This window comes from Pempheris klunzingeri, chromosome 12 (assembly GCF_042242105.1).
Source record: "Pempheris klunzingeri isolate RE-2024b chromosome 12, fPemKlu1.hap1, whole genome shotgun sequence".
Lineage (NCBI taxonomy): Eukaryota > Metazoa > Chordata > Actinopteri > Acropomatiformes > Pempheridae > Pempheris > Pempheris klunzingeri.
The window spans coordinates 19198760-19216490 of record NC_092023.1 but is presented as its reverse complement, the minus strand read 5'-3'; the positions used below and the strand labels follow the sequence as shown (position 1 = coordinate 19216490).

General features: G+C 42.8%; 1 protein-coding gene across 1 annotated transcript in view; it reads left to right on the top strand.

The window, feature by feature from the left end:
• Positions 1-15023, top strand: part of wdr11 (WD repeat domain 11) — a 51359-nt gene extending 36336 nt beyond the window's left edge. The window contains exons 17-29 of the mRNA XM_070841067.1: positions 1321-1427; positions 1706-1820; positions 3110-3281; positions 3471-3579; positions 5320-5382; positions 5736-5801; positions 6927-7116; positions 9060-9155; positions 9969-10134; positions 10559-10656; positions 10981-11126; positions 11820-11899; positions 12999-15023. Of these exons, the coding sequence (XP_070697168.1) occupies positions 1321-1427; positions 1706-1820; positions 3110-3281; positions 3471-3579; positions 5320-5382; positions 5736-5801; positions 6927-7116; positions 9060-9155; positions 9969-10134; positions 10559-10656; positions 10981-11126; positions 11820-11899; positions 12999-13201 (1611 nt within the window). The 3' untranslated portion in view covers positions 13202-15023. The remainder of the gene's footprint in view (positions 1-1320; positions 1428-1705; positions 1821-3109; positions 3282-3470; positions 3580-5319; positions 5383-5735; positions 5802-6926; positions 7117-9059; positions 9156-9968; positions 10135-10558; positions 10657-10980; positions 11127-11819; positions 11900-12998) is intronic.
• Positions 15024-17731: the final 2708 nt, after the last annotated feature.

Below are 17731 nucleotides of genomic sequence, written 5' to 3'. Positions count from 1 at the left end.
AGGCTGGAAAACAGAAGCAAGCTATTACTGAAGACAGGATTTCTTTTCACATGGATGCCTATAAGATGTGGGAGTTATATCATAGCAGCAGGATGTTTTGACTACTAACAAAGAACCCTTTAAAGAAAGGTGCTCTGTAGCCGAAGCATCCAATTTCCCCAGAGTACCATAACATTGAAGCTATTGTTTGAAGTCGGTTGCAAGACTTTGACTTGAACTTTCTTGAAGTAATTATCTAGTTGTGACTTTGTAATTGTATCAAGCTGAGTCGTGCTATGGAGTAGCTAGCACCTTCTGTTGTTATTATCCACATCTTCTGTCAAACAGCACAACTCTAGTATATCATCACTAACATTTATCCATTTTCATTTCAATTTTCATTCGAGGTAGCAAAACTCTTCTTACTCAATACAGTATTTCTAAAGCTACTGTAGTTGATCAAATTCTCAAGTCTGTTTCTGAGCTGCAGATTGGATTGCTAGGCAGCCTGGGTTTTGCTCGCTCACTACCCGCATCTATTCACACCACATAGACAGACACTGAAGGTTTACCTGGGGATTTTAAAGCCTTATCTTCTTGACGGCTGCTGATTCATTTCTCAAAGATTTGCATACCCCAATGGTTTCACAGTCCTTTCAGGATGATAGAAGATCTTCATATCTCTGTCAGGAAACAGACAGAAACTCTCCTAAAAAGTTTTGTCACATCTATCCACTGCATACACACTGAGGGTGATCTGACACTTAATGTCTTCACATCAGCTTTCTGTCTTGTGGCACAGCCTTAACTCGAACTCAGACGTGGTGATTGTTTACCACTCGGCTGCCACAGATATTTTTCATTTATTTTCCTTTTTGAATTCACATTTAAACATTAAGTGCCACAGACTATGATGTCTTTATAGTGGAGGGAAGAGGTGTTTTGTTTGTTTTTTTACACTGTTAAGATTGCACTGTCGCTATATTACTGACGTGACTTGTTAATGTCACAACATTGTTTTATGTTTATCATCTAATAATATGTAGAGTGATCTTGGACTTTAAGTTATTTTTAAAGAATGACAATGTTTACCTCTGTACTTGAAGGGTACAACTACGATAACTCATTGGCGACATTAATAGAAATATAGTGTAATGTAGTCAGTTCACACAGGCAAGATGCTTGTAATCAAGCCATGCTTTCAACGCTGGTATATACATGTTTAGATTTAGGTTTTTGTTCTATTAGGAATCTTTAAGCAGGGCACAAATATGCACTTATCTTTCCTTATTTTCCCCTTCGTTGCTTTCGCTGATTATGTGCTTTGCTCCTGTGTTGCAGGGTAGCATGGGCAGTATCGCATGCATTGCCTGGAAAGGTGACACCCTGGTGCTCGGGGACGTGGACGGCAATCTCAATTTTTGGGACCTCAAAGCTCGTTTGTCCAGGTAAAAGCTAAACTCTAAGATTTTATTCAAGTTTTAGACCACTTACCACACAGCATTCTACATTCTACCTGCAATTCTCCAAAGTAGGCTGTTTATTTAGGCTTTGTTGCCGTTTTATGTGTTCGGTTAATTTAGATTTTTGTAATAGCCAAGTATGAACCAGCCCAGAATATTCATTTTGTGATTATCTGTCTGTATCCTGATGTTTTTTACGTTTTAAAATAAATGGGGAAAAATGACAGTAGGGTAGAAAGGAACAATGCTGTTGATGTTTTCAGAGGAATACCAACACACCGTGGGTGGGTGAAGAAGATTCGCTTTGCCCCGGGGAAGGGCAACCAAAAGCTGCTGGTCATGTACACAGATGGAGCAGAGGTCTGGGACACCAAAGAGGTGAGGCTCTACACACATTTGCAGTTGATTCATTGATCGACGGATGTTTGTTGTTACGCCTTATAAATTCCCAGCATGAATCATCCAACAGCGCTGTTTAACTCAAATAAAAGGAAAGACTCTGCAACGGTCTGCAGCTCCATAGTGGTTTACATTTGAACACATTTACTGTGGCAGAATTAATGTCTTTTCATAGCACTGTAATCACTGAAGCACTACAGTATTGTGGTCTGGCATATTTAACTAATGTCCTCACTCAGACTAACACTGTGGTAATGGCATATCCTCTGTAAGTGCCCTGTTATATGAAAGAGCCATTACAGTGTGCATACACAAGCCTTAAAAGTTTTCCGCTGACATATATAAGCTCAACCATAGCAGGATGGATGACCCTGATCCCTGTAAGCAGCATGCATCCTCGCTTCCTCTTTAACTTTGTTTACCAAAGTCTTTATCATCCAGAAAATCCTTTCTCTGCACAGAGTTCATTTTACCTCATCTAAGAATCCTTCTGGCTATTTTGCGCTCCAGTTCATCATTTGATCTAATGTCACAGACTGGACTGTTTTTTATCTTTATCCATGCCACAATATTTGTTAGCTTACCCAGCAGCAGTGTGTTAGAAAAATTGAAGAGCAGATGAATGTGGACGGAGATGGATACCCGGGTGTATTAAGCAGCATAGGGTGGAGGGGGAGCACCCCAATGGAGTACTGTTGTCTGAGTGGAGGGATGTGTTTTCTTGAGGGGAGGCGAGATAAGACACAGTTTTCAGTCCCCAATCGTAAAAGGCAGACAAAAGATGTATTAAGCTGCAGAGGGAAAGGAGCAACAACTACATGGTTGGAGGAGAGAGAGAGAGAGAAAGGGAGAGAAAGGGAGGAGAAGAAGAGAATGAAGAGAGGAGAGGAAGTGCGGGAGAGATATCCGAAATGCTTCAGCGCTCTGCTGACAGCTGGGTTGCACTGACTCCCATACAGCCCCATAAAAACCCAGAGGGACAGTGGTGTTGGTGAAAAGGCTGTTTGTCCACTGAGCCTTCCATTCTGTATGCTGCTATACTCAACAAATTAAATCACAGCAGCCTGCCATGTGGCCCATCTTCTGTTTTCAATACAACAGGCTTTAATTGAATCCAAAAATCAGCCCATTTTGTGTCTCGCTCTCTTTGAATTTTGCAGAGAAATCGGTCATTCCCCACCGTCCCCCTTGAGTTGTTGCAGATGCTTTAGAGGGAAGCTTTTAGGTGACAGTTTGAGATGAACTACCTCGGCCCTCCACTCTTGCAGGTCCAGATGGTCAGCAGCATGCGGATTGGTCGCAACGTGAACTATCGCATCCTTGACATTGACTGGTGCACATCAGACAAGGTTGTCCTGGCCTCTGATGACGGCTGTATCCGAGTGCTGGAGATGGCCATGAAGTCCGCCAGCTACCGCATGGATGAGCAAGACCTGACTGGTGAGCTAAGGAATAGTGTGAAGGAATGAAAGAACAATTGCGTATAGAGCTTTTAGGAAGTAGATTCATTGAATGAAGAGTAAATGCTTAAGAAACTGTGTGATTTTTAAATATCTATACAATTACACGTTACATTGCCAGCAGTGGTCTATTATTGTGTTTTTTCTGATCTGTGGGGAATGTGTACAGATCCAGTTTGGTGTCCTTACCTGCTGGTGCCCCGAGCTGCCCTCACTATCAAGGCTTTCCTCCTGCTGCAGCCCTGGTCAGGAACATTCACCATGGACATTACTCAAGTGTAAGTCTCTGATTAAGTCACCGAGAATGAGTCCACACTAAAATCATTTCCTCAGTAATATCAACACAGACACAACATATCCACACATTAATCTGTCTGATGAAAGCAAGTGCTCCCAGAAAAGAACTTGCAATATGCAATAACACACTGAAAGGTCCAAAATCAAAAATCCATTACCTTGTCACGATCTTTTATAAGCCCTAGTTTTCTTGTACTGTATCTGTTTGTAGGCAGCTTAATATGTGAGGTTTATAGTGGAATAAAAGAGCACTGCATAAGCAGAAGAGCAAGCTGGTGCAAGCTAGAAAGCAGAGCAGGGCCAGGAGGTTTCAATTATTGATACCCACACAGCATGCGTCAGAGCTGCTTTAGGTTCAACTCCATTTGAACTTGCATACTATACTGTGCATTGTTGAACTTGGGGATGAAGGCAGGCTATTGATCTTCTGTCAAACTTACCTGCATCAACACAGGCTGGCCTCCTCGCCATGAACTATATGTCATTCAGAATTGAATAAATCCATTGAAGGGGTTTTTTTAGCCTCCAAACATGGTATCTAAAAGAGCTTTAGTCATTTTAATGTTGAACTATTTTCAGACTGATTAGTCCCAGCAGAAACATGAACCACTTGAATTGGGATCTAGGTCAAAGCTAGCGCCATCCTTATTTGATATAGTTTCACTTTGGACTTGAGGGTGATTTTAGTTCAGTTTTGAGTTACAAGCTAGAAATGGTTGTGTGCAGGAATGGTCTAAAGGCCTGAGGTAGTTGTGTTTAATAAGATATAAAATAGAAACCTGTTTGTAAGGGAATTAGATTAGAACGACTCAGGGTGGATAAAATATTGAATACATTTCCAACCATGAAGGTATAAGACCTGCCTTGATGTATTGTTTTGTTCCACCATACCATCTGCCAACCACCTAAGCGTTCAGTTTATTGCCTCCATAAACTGGAAACAATATCACAGTGTAAGCAACTCACCTTTGTAAACATGGGAGCCCATAGAGGCCGCCATAAGAAAGGATGTTTAGCTTTGTTTTTTCAGACAGCTTCATTGTGATTAGGCTATAGCCTGTTGTAATAAACAGGATTCCCACGCCACCAAAAAACCCTAGAAATTTAGAGACTATTTTTCTTGGAAACACCTGCAAATTGACTAAAATGAACAAGTATCCTGGAAATAATCTGTCGTCCTGGAAAATTTTATGTGCATTTTAGCCCCTTACATCTAACAAAAAGAGGAGGCCGGACAACCTTATTGTACAATTATCAGTGTTGGGTGTAGCTGCCTCCTGTAATGAGCCTGATGCACTTCATCATGAACTCTGCATCATTAGAAAAGGAGGAATGCTACTGGGGTTAAGTGTGTCAGCACTAGACCTACTGGTAAACTAAATGACCAATTGTAAGTAAGTGCTACACTCCTGAAAAATGTCTTGGAAAGGTCCTGAACAAATACTTCTTAAACAGAGTGGGAACCGTGATTATGGCCAATTTTAGAGCAACACTGCTTTTTTTTTATTAAACACTCACAGCTGCCTTATCACAAGTCAGGCAGATGTATTAACAGCACTCACAGGGCTCTTCCTGATCTCAGCATGAATGCTAGAATAGAGTTATCTATTATTGCCTGACACGGACCTCTGCAGGTTCTCAGCTTCCCATTTAATATCAGGTCAGGTTTTATTTTAGGGAGATGTGAGTAGAGCCATTTGAGTCTGATTCCTCTGTTTCAGAGACTACAATGAGAAAGACGAGATAAAAGGCTTGATCCAGGAGCAGCTCAACTCCTTGTCAAAGTGAGTTCTTTTTTCTGCTTTCTATTGGCAGTGATCACACACTGTAGCTCAAACGAGAATATTTATTATTAATATCATCATTTGAATGCCAAGAATCAGATGTTGGTGTATGCGTATGTACATGTGTTTGCCAATGTATCTGGGCCAAGTGTCAGTTTTTGTTTATGTACTTCTGGCTTGCTGTCGAGTCCCAGCGTCCTTTGTGTTTAGACAGCAGGCCCAAAGAGCATGTAGTTTGCGGGGTGCCAGATAAGACGACGTCCCCCATAACAGCCACACTGGGCCCGCTGTGTCTGAAAAGTGTAATTGGCTCTAGCTGCACTCTGATTGTCTGTCTCTGATTGGCTCCCCAGTGATATGAAGAGTGTGCTACAGGACCCGGAGCTCAGCCTGCTGCAGCGCTGCCTCCTGGTCTCACGGTGAGTTAAAAGTCAGCGTAGAGTTTGGTGTCTGCACAGACTGTACTGTGTTCATGAGAGTCCACATTTATTTTAAACTCTCAGACAGCACCCCTATCTCAAATACTCGTGAAAGCTATAGTTATTGGCTTCTAGCAAAACTGTGGTTTCTGTAAGCTATGACATGATAAAAAGACAGTAGCTATCCAGGAAGTTGGATGGCACTCTTACATTCTACAGTATTCATGTTAAACTTGTCTTTATGTCAATGTGCTTGCTACTGCTAATGTCTGTTTCTATGAATGTTAAGTGATAGAGTGGGTCTGTTTGTTGCAGTGATCTAAAGCTGAACTAGGTTTGCAAATCAAGCTACTTTTGAGCCTTTTTATTAATGTATTTTAAGATGGGTGGGAAGTGATTTCTGTAAAAGTATAAAGATGTAACTTTTTTTTTTTACGTTTTACTTAATTCGGAATATGTAACGCAATTGGAAAAGATAGAGTGATGCAATATAATGAGGCAAGTTGAATACCTTTGCTTTTAAAACAGTCATTTATCTTCCAAGTTTATTTTCGCTGTAACTGTACAGCCCTGATTCTGTAACTCCACAAAAAAGCATGGCATGAGAGCTGGTGTCAGCAACTCTGATCTTGCCTGTGCTCCAGTTCTCGTTTCCCTCGAGCATCTGACAAATCTAGAACAGCCAGTCTGAGCGGAAATGCAATACCCCCCCCCCTACATCCAGCCATTACAGCCATGATTTACCTGGAAAGTCCCCTGGATTATTTTTGTACACCAAATACCGTAAGCGTGTTCTCACAGAGAGCTCATGATTATGTCTCTGCATTTTTCTATCCAAGTGTTCAAGCCATTGATAATGTAGCAAGGTAACCTAGCAACAGCTGTGTGCCTGTGCAGATATGTAAAAAGGAAGTAAACAACGGAGGAAAAGGCAGAAGGATGCGGAGAGGGGGTGTTGGGGAGCTGGCGTGGGCTGGAAGATACAGGAACTATGGTCATTAGCGAGTAAACTACTAGTAGCACCAAGTAGCATGTTGATTCAGATGGCAGAGTTTGACTAACTACTCCAGAGAGAACATTATCCACTCCGGGCCCCAGCTGATGCGTTGTTGTGGTAAACCGCAGGCTGTTTGGGGATGAGTCGGATCTTCACTTCTGGACGGTGGCGTCCCACTACCTCCAGGCGTTTGCCCAGGCTCGTCAGCTTAGTGTGTCCACTGCAGAGGGACAGGCTGAAAGTGAAGGAACCCAGCCTGCACCCCAGAACCACCTGGACATCTGCCATGACGTCCTGTGTGAGAGCTCTTACTTCCAGGTCAGTGAAACAAGAGAGCGTGTGAGCTTATTTTTGTTGCTTTTGCCTGGTAAACAGAGACAATAGAGACAAATACATGATCCCAGCAGTCAACATTAAAAATTCCCTCAGTACTCATCCAGAGACCATTACTGTCCTGAAGGCAGACTACAACAAACACCACCAGCCTGTCGCTTGTCATCCACAGTGTCAACAACAACGGCCCGGTCACACAGCGCATTTCATTATTAATGCCATTGTGTTTCTCCTCTGTTGTCTCACTGAGTCCCGGTCTTTAAGGGAAGCAAATCGCACTTTGAGGTCAAACGTATCTTTCACTTCGCCCTCAGCACTTTTAATTCCCCCAACATCTCCTTACCTTGATTCAAGCCCTCACCAGGAAATCTTCAATTAAAAAGAGTCCCTGTCTTGTTTGTGCCGTGTCATCGCTCTGATCAATGCATCGTTGATGGCGAAGCTGAACCAGCGGTCTAGGCCCTTATAAACAATACACAGTCTTCTCCTTTTTTGTACAACTTTAATTATCGACCCAGTTTGTTCTGAGGGGTGTTCGAAAAAGTTCTTCAAGAGATGTCCATTGATTGGTCTCTTCTGCAACCGCATCATTTTGCTGGTTGGCATGGCAGCCACACAGCCCATCGAACAAAGACATCTACCTTTGTGTTGCCATAGTGAATGCAAAGGTTTTTCGTGAAAGGTCTATTTTTTTAGTTTTGGAGTTGTGAACACCACATATTGTCTTTGTGCTCAGGCTGCAGAAAATACCTCTGTGGACTTAGCTTTAGAGGAAAAGCTTGAAAAGAAGCAGGGTTTGCAATTAAAGAGTCTGCGCACTGTGCAAGGGAAGGCATTCTTTGGTTGTAGTTGGGTTGAGGTGTTTTTTGTTACCCACGAGGCTGCATTAATATACCCAAGGAAGTGGAGCAAAGGAGAGAACATGTACCTTTTTTGATTTTTGATCGGCCGATTTGAAGTAGAAGAATTTCAGCCAGCAGAGATTGTGTCGAAAAGTCTTAAATAAGTGTTTTTCGGGGTGTTTTTAATGGATTATGCAAAGTTCTTGTGAAAATCTGACTCCCTGTTAATGAGGGGCTATGCAGTGATCACAAAGTTAAGACTTTCAAAGAGCTACCCAGACAGTCTGCAGCAACATTTGGCTCCTGTTGTCATGAAATAGCTTCAGTGGAAGAAGTCTGACTGTAATTACTAATATCCAAGACTCCAATACAGAGCACACAGTTGCTAAACTCATTTGGTATCTCTGCAAGGATTTATGCCCACGGCTGTGACTCACTGAAGAATTCATCATAATAATGTCCAAAAAAAGTAAAGTTCCTGTTAGAAATAGATACGCACACATACAGCCTATGTATCTAATTTTCTACTATGCTGTTATCTCTCCCTTCATTGTATCATTTCTCCCCCTCTAGTCCTCATATAAACCAGATGAGCGCTCATACTTTGCAATATCTATTGCTGTTTTCGTGTTTCATGCCTATCATTTGCTCACTGAAAGAAAAATCTGATCTCCCATCAGGGAACATGTAATGAAATAATGAAAGGCAGTATTTGAGGCTCTGGCACCAGAAACACTGAAAACTCCTGAATATTTTAAAGATGTTATAATTAAACCTCTCTCTCTCTCTCTCTCTCTCTCTCTCTCTCTCTCTCTCTCTCTCTCTCTCTCTCTCTCTCTCTCTCTCTCTCTCTCTGGACCCTGCATTTCTATAATTGTCCTCCATGTCTTTTTTGTTCATCATTATTCTTTTAATGCCCCTAGTGTATAATCTGTGTGTACCGACTCATTCCATCTCTGTCTCTCCCACACACACGTGCACGGTTTGACCATGGATCTTTGGAAGCAGCGTGAAGCAAAAAGAGAAGAAGAAGAAAAAAAAAAAAAATACGCTAACTTGTGGCTCCAACTTTCTAATGTTCAACAGAAGTTCCAGTTGGATCGAGTTCACCTGCAGGAGGTGAAGCGCTCCAGTTATGAACACACGAAGAAATGTGCTGACCAGCTCCTCCTGCTGGGTCAAGTAAGTATTACACCACACATACAGTCCACACATGATGCCTGTAAGGAGGCTACAGATACAAGTTGTATTCATATCATATGGAGGTGAAATAAGGTACAAGTTCCTCCCCAAATGTTTCAATTTTCAGAATAAAAGACAGGAATTCATCAAACATATCTTCAGTGACTGACATCTACTAGCAACATAATCTTCCCTCACACATGAATGGATGAATTTATATGATAATTCCTAAGGTTTTAGTAGTATTAGCTGTCACTTCCTTATCTAATCCCCAATAATTTAACAATTGCGAAAATAATTTTGCAACTTCTCTCCTTCCTTTCACACTAAATACCACTCCTCTGTCTCTCTCACACACGCACACACTAACACTCCTGAGCTGTGCATAAACGCATATTGTCCTAATGGCAAATGGCTCGTATCGGTGCCGTGGAGCCTAATGAAGCAAGATGGACGATAAGTGCAGCCTCTGGCCTCCGTGGTGTCTCAGCCTGTGGAGATTGGAGCCACCCCCCCCTTCTCAGTGTCACCGCTCTCCCTCTAATCACAGGCTGCAATCAGCAAGCTGTTTGTTGGAGGTGCAGTCCTCCAGCAGGCAGGCAGGCAGGCAGGCAGAGGCCAGTCTGAGCTGACACCAGCATGAGCTTGATCCATCATCTGCACCAGATGAAAAGCACGATAATCAGCATAATTTCCCCTTGTTATTCCATCTTGTTCGGCTCACACAGTGGTTACCCGCCTGAGCTGCTAATGGCTTGCTTCTCCCTCCTAACCTCCGTCATTACATTTTCATCTCTTTGTTGCTGCTCTCAGACGGACCGAGCGGTGCAGTTATTGTTGGAGACGAGCGCAGACAACCCCAGCTACTACTGTGATTCACTCAAGGCCTGCCTTGTCACCACCATCACCTCTTCAGGACCCTCACAGTCCACCATCAAACTAGTGGCCACCAACATGATCGCCAACGGCAAGCTAGCAGGTAGTGTGACTGTCTGATAGCAGTCAGCAACCTTCTCCGCTCTTATTTTAATGAGCATAAGCAGCATTCATTGTGTGGGTGTCTGCAGCCTTGAAAATGCCTTGAAATATCTTTAAATAAGTAATCTATTCTTAAGGCTTTAAATGAACCAGAATTCTTTTAAACATTATATGTTTTGTGAAGGTTTTAAATAGGTTGCAGTTATTTCTCACCTGAAAAAAAACAGTCTGTCTGAACAAGCTATAGTAATAGTTATTTAACACATTTATTTAAAGGAAATATATGGATTGGACTCCACATCTTGCATAATTAGCGTGACTCCTGCCTGCAGATTTACAGTGTCAAGAAATCTTGGCAGTGTGACAGGCCGTCATTTCTCCATCTCACATCTATGTACAAATCCCCGTCTTTTGCTGTCTGTCAGAGGGAGTACAGCTGTTGTGTTTGATTGACAAGGCAGCGGATGCTTGCCGGTACTTGCAGACCTACGGGGAGTGGAACCGTGCTGCTTGGCTGGCTAAGGTAACTCAGTGTGACGGCGTCCATCAGCCGGAAACATCAGATACTGTGTAATGTTTGGATAGTTTGTGAGTGTGTGGGCATGTGAGTGGGATGTGGGTGTTAAGTGTGTACATACTGTGTATGTGAGCGCTTGAGTTTTTATATTTTCTGTTGGTAAGTGTAAAAACTTAATGGGAGAGATTAATAGGATTTCTAACAATTATGCAGTGATTGTTGTTTAGAGCTGCCCAACACTGCCATGCTCTTACATTGTACTAAGAAAGCACCTTTTAAGCAGCCGGAGTTTCATTGCCTTGCATGTTGTGTGTGTGTGTGTGTTTCCAGGTGCGTCTGAGTCCAGCAGAGAGCTCAGATGTGCTGAAGCGCTGGGCAGAGCACCTGTGCTCCCCACAGGTCAACCAGAAGTCCAAAGCCATCCTGGTGCTGCTAAGTCTGGGCTGCTTTTCCAAAGTGGGAGAGATGCTCCACAGGTAAGAACCAGGCCCCGGATACTGTATGTATATATATTGAGACATAAAAAATGTGTGAGAGTTTGGCTTTGTCTTAGATTGAGCTCTTGAAAAGTGCTGAATTTGAAAGAAAACAGAAACACAAACTTAGTCTGTCTTGTATTAATTAATTTCCCAGAAATAAACACATTCAATTCAATTCAATTCAATTTTATATGTATAGCCCAATATCACAACAGAGTGTCTCATAGTGCTTTACAAAGTTCACTGAAATAAACAAGTGTAAGCGAATATCCGGCCTCACTATTTATTCTCTAGATTGAGATTCCCTTTATAACCTCTTTCACTTGACTTTTTTCTGCTTGACCACCGTCTACTTTGTTCTCTTCTTCTTTCATCTGTATTCACACTCATTTGAGTCCTTCTCAGTTTCTTCTTCTTTTTCTAACTGAGTGCAGCGAAGGACACTTCACAGTGCACAGAATGGTCTGGCCCTGTATCTTTTACCTCAGCATCGATCTGCTGTGGGTCTACTTGTCCTCCTCTTTGACAGTTCTGAGATTTCTCTGGTGGCAAAAACTCTCGCAGGGCATTAGAGTGGCATCAGGACAACAGGGTTGATGTATGTTTTAGGATTACACTCATCAAAGCGTGGAAGGTGCTGGTTTCTAAAAAAGCTCTCTCCTCCTCCTCCTCCTTCTATCTCCTGTGCAGCATGAGGCACTTTGATCGCGCCGCCCTCTTCATCGAAGCCTGTCTGAAGTATGGGGTGATGGAGGCCAACGACTCTTCCAATATCCTTTTTGAAAACCTATTACTGCACTCTGAGGACCATTTATAGCCAGTGTTAGCTCAGCTCCCAACTCTGTCCATCTCTATTGCAGACGTGCACTCGGTAGCAGAGAGCTTTTTCTCAATGAAGGTCAATTTAGACGCTCCGCTAAGCACATTGTGCTGCATTTCATGTGTTCCCAATAGCCAATATCATACTGTTGTCACAGAGCTCGGTCATGCTGCAAACTCATGAGATAACTTTTACAGCCTAGACTTTGAAAGCCTGAAAACTGATACAAAAAGTAGATATTAGGTACAATATCACAAACACAAAAAAACAAGACAAGATAAATGAACAGATTAAAAATGTAAGTTTAATAACATGATATTCCGACTAGAAATGTGTCATTACTGAGCATACAATATGTAGACACCCACTTGTGGTGGTCCAGCTGTCTTTCACGAAAGTGAAAATAACTCATTTTCAGACTTAACAAGTATAAACTCTTGTAGAAATCTCCAGGCACAAGCTCTAGTGTGTGCAACCAACTAATCTTTGCAATTTCAGTGACTATTAGCAGTAGGTTGAAAAGTCTTTCCAGAATTTAGCCTACATGCATTGATTTAAATGTAGTGATTTTGGAGATGTCTAAAGTCACAGAAACTACCTAGAGTTTGCATTAAAAGGTAGTCTGAGGGGGGAAGAGCACAAGTAGCTTCAGCTGAGCCGCTCCTCTCACCCATGATGCAAGCGGGTTCATTTGGAGCCAGGAAAATAGGAGTGTCTAAGATCTGGCAACTGCAAACGTCCCCTTAGATGAAATAATATCATAATCTAATTTCATAATAGATGTAATAATATAATAATATGGAATAATAATATCGTTTTAGTCACCAAACCATTTAGCGACCCTTCATAATATTTCCTCACTCATTTATTTGTTGTTTATTAATTTTTCCTTTGTCACCTGTTTGCATGTAACATTCAGCTCCATTGGATCCTATTCAGTTCCCACTTTTTAAATGAAGTAATTATGTGTTGCACCTTTTAATTTTTACTTGCTGTGTTTTTTTTTGTCCCATGAACTGTTGCGAGTTCTCCTTGACCCGCGTTTGCACATAAACTTATCGAAGCAGCGTTTTTGGAATACGCTCGGCTGCTCCGCTCGCTGGGCCTGAGGGAGGGCGCTGCTCTGTGGGCATCACGGGCCGGCAGCGCTGGAGAGCAGCTGATGGAGGAGCTGTTCCAGGGAGAGGGAGGCGTACCAGAAACCATTATTGGCAAAGAGGAAGCGGAGCTGGGCCTGGAGAGCACCGAGTGACCTCGAAGACGGGAAGTTCAGAAGAGAACAGACAACACACTCCTGGGCGCAAATCAAGGGTTGTCTGTTCACTCCAACTACATTAACGTAACTATTGTGAACTAACTATGTGTCGGTATCCAGGGGAAGCATGGTCATCATCTCCACAGCAAGAGAAGAGACGAGAGGAGATTTGAGAAGTGTGAAGTTGTCAGTCCGTCACTGGAGGCTGCCTGTGTCTGTGACAATAATAAGTTTGACATTTCTTAATGTTTGATATGACCAGTGTGTGTTTGTGTGCATATGTGTATGCATGTAACAACCCCAAAAGAAACACTTTTGCCTCCCAGCAAGTGAAGTAATAACACATTGTGAATATCGGTCTGTGTTTTTTGTTGGCTAAAGAATTTAACACATTTTTTTTAATGGTTGCTTGTCAAGCTTTATTTTCTGTGCCTGTATTAATAACTGTATCGTCGTAGCTCTACAGGTTTAATTTGCCTTTTTGCTACTGAGATTAAATGTGGCAAGAATGAATTTATCCACAGGTAATACCTTACCTATTTTATTTTGAAAACGTGCTGCCACTAGAGAAGGACCCCACTACTACTCCATGACTGAATTCCAAAATAATTTTTTTTGCACTTTTGATTGAACCAAAAACACCACCTTATTAGAGTGAAAACTTTGATTCCTCGTCCCTCCATGAAAACAGAGACATAACAGGATGGAAGTGTTACTCACAACAGTTGTTGCTGTCTGAGCGACTGACCAAAGCCTGCTGCTGCTTCGGCAGCCAGGCCACCCTGCACACAGAGGGGAGAGGAATCAGGCTGCTGCCACATGAGTAATAACCATTTAATTAACCTGTGTAGAATTCAGTTCAGCTAAATAGATGCTGGTTGTTCATTAACCCATTCCATTAATCCAAATGGAATTTCTAATTTTCTACTTTTATGAAGACTTGAGAAGATACTGTCTGAATTCTTTGATGTTTGTATAATGAGTATGTTCACTGGTGTGTGTTAGTGTGCGTGTGTGTGTGTGTGTGTGTGTGTGTGTATCACAAGACGAGCAATGTCAGCATGTGTTGTAACTCATTTAAATCAGACCTCTGATGGATCATTTACACACACACTGTAATCTGTGCTGCTGCCACTGTTGCTCATCACAATCGCAAAGCCCGACACACAGTTTAGGAAATGATCTACACATTCTGCCATTTCTCCTCTGCTCTGCTTTTGTCTCGTCTCTACATAGAAAATATCTCGTCGAAATCATCTCTAGGACAACGCAAAGACTTTAGTGATTGTGAGTGTTGAATTGCATGGTAACGTGTTAAGTTGTCCTGAAACAGAGACAGTAACTCCATCCACAGGACCTTTTCTAGTGTGTTATTGTGTTTCATAAACACGTCAGTGCTGTTCCTCCTCTGTGTTACAGTTAACCCCAGGCAGTGTCACCATGGTAACCCAGGCCTATTTTAGGGTACTACATGTCGTTCCTGTAGATCCGTTTCACATAGCACCTCCAGCATACTGTAGGATTTCATAGAGGGCCAGCAAAGAGTCACACAACTCAGCAGATAATCAGCTGTCGTTCCCCCCCCCGATGCTGTGTGTCTTCCTCCAATCGTGTCATGCAGTATTGTGGAAGCAACATGTACTGTACTGCCTCTTTATGATCAGGCACTAGTTTGATTAACACGCTGCTTTTCCTGTAACTCAGATGAGCTACACAAAGTTCAGCCTTTTTTCATTGTTCTCTGTTCATTGTTTACACAGCGATCCTTATGCTTTAAGCTGTATAAATACTACAAAAGAGAAAGATATGTGTATATATGGATGGCAATAAAATCAATATTATTAACTTAATGTTTTCAGTGTGTTGTTGCCTGTCTAAAGGTGTTGACACAAGAGGGCGCTCTTACTCCTCAGTAGGAGGCAAAGTGTCTAAATGGCAGGCACTTTGTAAGGAAAGACCTGTTCTATCAAGTGGCCTTTGCAATTATCCTCCTTTAATTTCCAGCCAGGTAGATTGAATTTGAATGTTCATTCATTTATCAAACTGCCTTAAAAGTGAATTAGCTCCTGCATGAGCCGCTTCCGCCATCAATTACTTCTTTTCTGCTCAAAAGGAGGGCCAACAGCTGGCTTCAGCTCGCTGCCCAGGTCTAACCGTTTTCACTCTTTTCTTCGTCGCTGATTTATTCATTGACATGTATTCTGTTTCTTCTTCTCTCTCGCCTGCAAAAAAAAGCAGAGCACAAAGAGAGGAAAAACAGTCTGAAACAGAGGGCCACACAAATGACTTGATTGTGCTCTTTGAATGGCTTAATGAATAACTGCCGGAGAGCCGATCCAGCCGTTACAGCCAGGTCATCAGTATGCAGGGACTCACCACAGGATTTCTATTCTGTCCCACTGCCTAAACTTTCAGCTACCACCCAGCTAGCCCAATGGCTCTGATGACAACTCCCATCCTCACTTGTCACTTCCCTTTTCCACCTTATATGTACTTTATCCCTCTTGTTTTTTTTTTTTTGTCTGTCCGTGCTTTTCTTCCACCTAAAGAAAACAGGCTGACACCATGCCAACTTATGTCCTCGCTGCACCCCATCTCCACTAATTTCCTGGACGCCTTGTTTCCATCTGCTGCTTGGCTGCCACCTCTCAGAACACCCGCCCACCACCCCTCTTGAATCCTCCTGAAACAAGATTCAAAGTAGTGTCAGAAACCCAAGATTAAGTGTGTTTGGATCCAGAGCTGTGAGGAACACTTGTGTTCATTGAACAGATGGAAATCACTGGCCTTTACTGTTTCACGCTACACGCTGCGAGAATTAACAGCCGGCCCCAAATCAATCGTATAAGGTGGTCTGGCTGTTGAGCATTCTCAATCATCTGTATAAGTATCCATCGAACCAGGCCTCTGTGTGCAGAGGAAGAGCCATTGCTGCACAGCTCTGTGTGGTAAAGGCAGAGAAACCCAGCAGGTCATCCAGTTCCCATGAGCCTGCTCTCCTCTGCTGACAGATAGCTCTATCCAGGATGGGCAGGTCCGCTCGTGCTCACACAACTTGCAGAAAAAACCACTGTGATTAACTCTGTGTGACATGTTTTCCAGTTTGTTTTTCCCCTCCTCGCTGAGGGTTACCGCCGAGTTCATCTCTCATTTTCTCTGTAATTATCCCACCTTCCATTGTTTTCTCAACACCCTCCCCAGACTTTTTGGAGCATTCTTTACACCCCAGGTGGTGGAATTATTTTTTGACTTGAGTGGCTCCTGCATTTATGAGGATAATTATTTGTCTAGGCATGTTGATTGCTGTTTCGCTCTTGTCCTTTCGACCTGCGTTGAAAATAAGGTAGAATAGCATTACAGTTACATGCTTTCCCTTGTGATTCCCTATTTAACGTTTCTCAGTCTTCCAGCCTATCTTTTTTACATCATTGTAATTCTCACCTCTTTCCAAAATGTTACCAACAGCTTCATACTCCCACTCCACTCCACAGGGAACCTGATCTACACGCGTAAAGGTCATATCCGTTTCTCTCACACAATCACTCTCACACCCACATCACCTCCCCTCGCCCACATCTGGGGGGGTATCGCCTGGCGTGGAAGGAGCCCACAGGCCTGATCTCATCTGCAGCCAGCCACATTGGCTAGAAAGGATTTCCCTCCCTCCTTTCAGCTTCTGCTATTGGTTGAGCTCCCTGATGTTTGCAGACATTGGTTGACTGCCCAGCAGTGCCAGGGGCCCCTACTGGGGGCTCCAGGTGATGTTTATGTTGAAGGTATTCAGGCCCCTAGCTTTATCTGATTCCATTTAGATGAATGTCGCAGTGTTCAGTAGACCGTGGCTTCACCTCGCCACAACACCACACTGCTCCCATTTAAGAAAAGCATGAGCGAGAGGGAGTAAAGCGGGGACGGGGGGCAGCTTAGGGGAACAACAGGATCTCTGGAACATTACCGCACGATGACAGACTCTTATCGAGCCCCTGTAATGACTTGCAGACAGGGTAATCTTTTAAAAAGCTCCGGCTATCTTTAAAACAGCTCTTTTGTGGCTTCCGCACGTGCATGTTGCAGCCAGGGCTGTTATTGACAAAAGCAAAGAGGAATCAATGAGTGCATTGTGTCGGGAGCGTGGCGCTGCCTCTGTCAATTACTGCAGTGTGGTCTGCAGGTTGTGCACAGGCTTTTACATGATTCTACGCCGCTAATCCTCAGAGAATGATCAGAGTTATGTGTGTGAGAAAGAGACTAATAATATGCTAACACGGTTAAGACTCACACAGACGGTGGGATGTGCATACTTAAGTAGATTGACAGACCTGTCACACTTGGGGGAAATTTCCAAACTTGGAGCCGGAGGTTCATCGGGTGATATTAATGCCACTTATTCTAGGAAATCCTCTCTGCTATGTCAACAAGTTGGAAAGACACGAGTGAAAGATCTCTTCCTCGACTGTTGTTGACAAAACTTAAACAACATCCAGACCCTTTGGTGATTTTGTGTGTTTTTATGTAAATAATGTCAAA